General features: G+C 34.7%; 1 protein-coding gene across 1 annotated transcript in view; it reads right to left on the reverse strand.

Annotated features, from left to right (window-relative positions):
* ANXA10 (annexin A10) overlaps positions 1 to 4,604 on the reverse strand; it is a gene marked incomplete at both ends in the record, with an annotated part of 65,985 nt that extends 61,381 nt beyond the window's left edge. The window contains one exon of the mRNA XM_079706650.1: positions 4,587 to 4,604. Coding sequence (XP_079562776.1) covers positions 4,587 to 4,604 — 18 coding nt within the window. The remainder of the gene's footprint in view (positions 1 to 4,586) is intronic.
* Positions 4,605 to 6,500: the final 1,896 nt, after the last annotated feature.

The following is a 6,500-nucleotide window of genomic DNA, read 5'->3' on the forward strand; positions in this document are numbered from 1 at the left end:
ATATGAATATACATATATATGTATCTATGAATATGTGTAATGGGTGCAAACTCAACCTCTTCCAGAAGCAGTGTATCAGGCTGTTGAAAGCCAGGGCTTTTGCATTAGTTGGGTTCAAGCTTTGGCACAACCACTTAATAAAGCTGTTAATAATAGTTCACCTTTCCAGGTGCTATTTATGCTCCTGGTCTTCTTGGTGTTTTACCTGCCACTTAATTCTCAAGAGACTCTTCTAATACAGGTGCTATGATAACACCCGTTTTACAGGTAGGAAAGTTGAGATGCAGAAAGATTAAGTACATTGTCCTCAGTCATGGATCCTCAGGGTAAAGCTGGCCTGAGTGCTTGTTAAATTATTATTCTACAGTCATGTTTGCCCAGCCCTTACCACAAAAGCAATCTATAGCTGTTAAAAGGGAGTTTTAAAATTTTAACAAACATGCTTACATATCACAACTAGGAAAAAGTGACTGCAATTAATTTTCCAATCAAATAACGTATTAGTTCAACAGAAGCTTCAGTTAAAGTGGAGGCCCTAACCAGTATGATTCATAACTTTTGTTGAATCCTAGTGTGTAAAGTTCAGACAGTGCAGTCTTGTGATAGTAAAAAGCAATCTACAGTATGAATAACCTTTTATTAATATTTGTTCAGTGAGTCGTATTGCAGATAAGCAATCAAAATCAGATTTCTTGGTTGGAATGTTTCTCCCAGGAATCCCTTTCAATAGGAAAAACCTGCTTTAAAAATGATCTTGCTTTTAAATCAGCTATACTCCAATAAAAATTTAAAAAGTAAAGTTCTTTCCGCTCAACAGCTTCTGCCCCCACGGGAGGCCTGCTCAGCCTGCAGTCCCTCCTGGATTGAAAGCCCGGAATTTGCTTCTGATTTACTGAGTGTCTGCCTTCATCACCTGCCATTCACACCTAAGCAGCAGCGCAGTTACTTCATATTAGTTGGGCTAAAATGCAGGATGTCTTGCTGCCCATGCTAGGTGTTGCCTCAGTTGCTGATGTTGGACTGTCCTTGAGTCATCCTGGGAGCACATTTATGAGAAAGAGCATCTTTGTGAAGATACTGGTGCTCATCCTCTCTTAATTGGGCTCACAAAGGATCTGCTCTTTCCTTCATAACATAAACTCTGTATTATGTGGGATAATCACACTTCGGCGTGTTTGCCCTCTTTCTGCTGGGAAAATTATTTAACTTCTCTAAGCCTCAGTTTATTCATATGGAAAATGGGGATGATAATACTTTCCTTGAAGATTGTGAAACCTAAAAATAATACGTGTAAAACCACTGAGCAGAGTATCTGGAGCCTCCAAGAAGAATGGCAAAACCCTTGCATGTTCAATGGTATTTTTGTAAAAAGATTTTCTGTGACTCTTAAATTAGACAAGGCACACAAAGCTCCTGAAGTTTAGTAGAGACTCAGGAAATTTTAATAGTAATAGTTTCTCTCTATGTAATAGACAATGTTAATTCACGTTCTGAATATGCATTCCATATGTTATATTGCTTGTGATACGCCTCTGCTTAACTTTTTTCTGTTAGTCAATAAATATGGTAGAAATAGGAAAGCTGTCAAAAGGAAAGGAAAAGGAATAGGACTAAAGTTTCCTTAGAGGCAAAAAGGAAGGGTGTAACCCAATAAAGAAATCTATAGTAAATATAATGCTTCTGTACAAAAAAAGGGGGGATCAGTTGATGACAAAACAGGACAACAGTAGCCAACAATTTCACTAGAAGAATCAGGGCAATATATTTGGAAGAGGCAGTATATTTTAGTGGATAAGAGCTTGAGTTACAATGACCGAGAGATACCTGGTTTAGATGCTGGCTTCGGCAAGTTTTTTTTTAACACTGCAGTGAAATTTCCTCCGCTCCAAGAAGTAAATTATAATAACGTCTTCCTGAAGGGGGCTTCATATCTGGCTAATAAATAAATCAAAACAATTCCAGGGCTTCCCTGGTAGCGCAGTGGTTGAGAATCTGCCTGCTAATGGAGGGGACACGGGTTCGAGCCCTGTTCTGGGAGGATCCCACATGCCGCGGAGCAACTAGGCCCGTGAGCCACAACTACTGAGCCTGCGTGTCTGGAGCCTGTGCTCCGCAACAAGAGAGGCCGCGATAGTGAGAGGCCGCGATAGTGAGAGGCCCGCACACTGCGATGAAGAGTGGCCCCCACTCGCCACAACTAGAGAAAGCCCTCGCACAGAAACGGAGACCCAACACAGCAAAAATAAATAAATTAATTAATAAACTCCTACCCCCAACATCTTCTTAAACAACAACAACAACAACAAAAAATTCCAAGCTTGCCAAAATCCTTTAATTAAGTCTTGCTTTCAATAGACAGTTTTACAGCTAAGCACATAGTAAAATACTTGCGTGCGTCAAGGGTAAATTTACCATCCCAGTGTAACTAACTCACTTAAATTACCTTAATCATTGAGGATCATCTAACTCCATAATTCTAGAAAGTAATTTTAAAGGAGTGCATATGCTTATTTCTTATAGAAATATAACTACCTTTCTATAATTCTTGCCTCTTGCTTGATTTATATTTAAATTTTCTATATTTTGTAACTGACATAACACATTACTTTGGTGTTCTCAAAAATAGTCATGCATTTATACGAAGGGGGTAAATTCAGATGTCATGTATATTGAATTAGAACTGCTGAGCAGAGGGGCTGGGAGTCTGTTTTTAAGAAGCCACCCAGTCAATAATTATCTGCACTGTGATATGAGGACTTTTGCTTTCCTGCCCATGGAAGAGCTTATCTTTTGCTTAAGGACGCCAGACCCAGAATGGAGATTAAACAGATGAACTTAACCTCAAATATTGGTCTCTTTAATACCAAATTTTTACAAATTGGACCATATATCTTAAGAATATAAATGATTGCTCTAAAATATAATAATATTGATTATGTAAAACCATTTTATCATCAAAACTTGCTGAGATAATACATAAAACCTAACATCTGTCCCTGAAATAGCTGATCAAAATACTTAAAGTGAGGGCTTCCCTGGTGGCGCAGTGGTTGAGAGTCCGCCTGCCGATGCAGGGGACACGGGCTCGTGCCCCGGTCCGGGAGGATCCCACATGCCGCAGAACGGCTAGGCCCGTGAGCCATGGCCGCTGGACCTGCGCATCCGGAGCCTGTGCTCCGCAACAGAGAGGCCACAACAGTGAGAGGCCCGCGTACCACACACACAAAAAATACTTAAAGTGAATTTTCAGGTTTGCTCCAATCCAGCTTTTTAATCTCTGACTTTTTTTCTTTTTAAATCTCTGGTATTCTTTATCTGTTCCAGAATCATGGCAAATCATTGCATTTCTTTAAAAGCTTGTTATCATTGGTAACTTTGAATAATCCCTGAAATATAATTTAAATATTCTATAAATGTTTATTTTGATACATTGGCATATAAATGTTAATATAAAAACCATACATGGCACACAGAATATAGTATTAATTACTTCCAAATAATTGCACTAGAATGAATAAAAAGGGAGAAAATTTCTATTCATTCAAGTACAATTATTTGGAAGTAATAATTGGGAGAAAGCAACCTGATTTTTACAAACTAAATCATTTACTGTACTGGCCTAAATTACCTAATGACTTTTATTTCTGTGGTGAAATGTAACTGCCTCACAATTAATAAGACAAAAAAGTAAGTTTCAACTGCAAATGAGATCCTGAAATCTCAAGATAAAATTAAGATTCTTGAGCCAACAGTGATGGAAAGTAGCTGCATTTTAGGTCCTCATTCAATATTTGAAAAACAATATAAGTAAATAAAATTTTCTAGGAATTAATACTTCGTAAATGAGTAAATAACATTATTTTGTGCCAAAGTTTAACCAAATAGTTATGCTGTATTTTTTGCATAAAGATTTTGCATTAAAAATTAAAGGCTTCCTGAAAGCATATTTCATAATACAGATTTCCAGACCATCATCATCAACACAGCACATTTATGTGTAATTTCCAAGACCATGTGAAATGGATATCTTTTCAAACAATGTATATTTAGATAACTCAGTGTCTATGTAGGCTCTTCCAAAGTTCCTGGACTATTAGAGCAATTGGGTCAAAATGATTCGTACAAGGAAGAAAAATAAAATGACTAAACTGAGTTTTGCATTTGCTTAAATTCAACAGATAATTAGTCAAAAATGAACTGTACTTTATGAAGATATCATAGATTTAAAATAAAAATTAACAATCAGGTTTATTTTTAGTTCCTTATAGAAAATAAATATGGAGACAAAAACATCTTGTTATAACTTCAGTTAGAATTCTGAGTCAGGTTACTTAAGAAAGTAGGCGTCACTAAATTGCCTCTAGAGAACAATACATTACTTCAAAATTAGCACGAATTTGACATTTAAGAGTATTAACTTTGTTTAAGGGTTACACTGAGCATCTACTAATTAAAACTTTAATGAAGATAAATTAGAACACCAATATTTCCTGTTGGAAATGTCAAGTCCTGCAAATGAAATTTTATAAACAAGGTTCAGATCTCAAAGGACTGGAAAGTTCTACAGAAATAGCCATTATACTTACATAGTCTCCACAGAACATTTTGCTGATAGTGGTTAAGTTCAGAGCAGTTCAGAAGGTCTTTGGTGTGTGGTCAGATGAATAGACTTGTTTCACTGTGTCGCTAGAACAAAGTGAATTTCACTGTTCAATCCAATTTAAATATGTCCACTGTCCACCTCAGTTTCTCAGGCAAGAAAATGAAGGGTCAGTTCTGGACACAGCAGGTCTCGAGACACAGCATTTATACTTAGCTACCAGTCACAGGTGAGTAGGCAGAATTTATGAGTAGGCACAAAACATTTATACTTAGCTACCAGTCACAGGTGAGTAGGCACAAAACAAATAGAACCAGTAGCCTAGCCCCTGGCCCCATGTTGATATAAGAAACATAAATGAGCTAACCAATGAAAGAAGTGTAATCTTTTGAGAAAGCTGGTGACTTACGGAAAGTAGGTTGATTAACCACGAAGTTAATGATTTATTTTCTGCTGCGTGAAGTTGGTAGATTTTATGTGCATCTATACCATTCTCTAAATATTTTGAACTATTATGTATCCCGTCATATGTTAAAAAATAATTGATTTAGGACAGAATTGATTACCCAGCAGGAAAAGTCTTTGGAGAAGTCATATATGCACCATCATTTTCACACTTTCATATATATATTATTTTAATATTTAACTTTATTACTTTTTAAGGAAACAAAATTTAAAAATACCTTCAACACCCAATATATTGTTAGGAAATATCTATAATCATAAGTTTCATACATTATTCCAAAAATCACACAATAAATGTGTATTATATCATTTTACTGCCACTTGCCAGTTAGGGAACAATACAGTGTTCATTTAGTCTATAAAATTTTTAAAAGATTTTGAAGACAAATTAGGCATAAATAATTCTTGGTTGAAAGAACAGAGAATGTTAAGTATTAACTGGTCATCCATAACTCTAGGACCACTTTCCCCCAAATAAATCTGATGTTAAAATATGAAAAAATCATTAAGCAGGATGTTTTAATTTAATATATATATTATGAACAGAAAAATGTCTGATTTCTGCAGAGTTCAATTTATAATAGAATATGATTAACTTAATAATATACTTAGTACTGTGAAAGATGTAAAGAAGCATGTCTGCTTTCAAGGAAGTTAAAATCTAGTAAGTCATACTATGTACATGTATGTGTGTGTATGCACATCTGTATTTGTGTCTGGATTTGATTCTTGTGTTTTTTCTGTGTAGATTTAGAGAGCATATGGTAATTACTAAATAATAGTTATATGTATAGGATTCAGAATTTTAAAACAAATTTATGATTATTTTCTTTTTATGATTATTTTCAAGGGTTATGTGATTTATGGCTTTAATTATAGACTCAGTGTGACAATGTGAAATAAAAATTGTCAAAAAATTTGAAGCAAACATATGTTCTTTAAATATCAGATAATTGAGAGAAAAGAGATTTGATAATATTCCCTAATTTCCTGCCAAACAATTATTACTTACTGTTTATTTTTATTCATCATTATTTTATGATTTAGCTTTTTTTTTAAAAAAAATGTACCCAGTTTAAACTATAATGTCTGGGATTTGTTTTATAATAGTTTTGTAAATAAAGGTTTGGGAGATATTAATCAAGTATGGAAAAATCTTGAAAACTGTTCAGAAGATAGAAGTCCATTAGATAATTCTGTTTTTTATGCATTTGAACATTTTCATAGTAAAATTTTAAACATTTTGCATTTAACTTTACTCATATTTAACTATGCTTTGAGTGTCTGCTGTATGAAAAGTAATAAATGCTAACTATACTTGAGCTTTCACTCTCTATGAGACACTGTTTCACTTGAATTTACCTGTATAAATAAATTTAATCCTCACAACAACACTACGGGCTAGGTACTATTATCGCCCATATTTTAGAGGGGA

This window comes from Hyperoodon ampullatus (genome assembly GCF_949752795.1).
Source record: "Hyperoodon ampullatus genome assembly, chromosome: 6".
Classification (NCBI taxonomy): Eukaryota; Metazoa; Chordata; class Mammalia; order Artiodactyla; family Ziphiidae; genus Hyperoodon; species Hyperoodon ampullatus.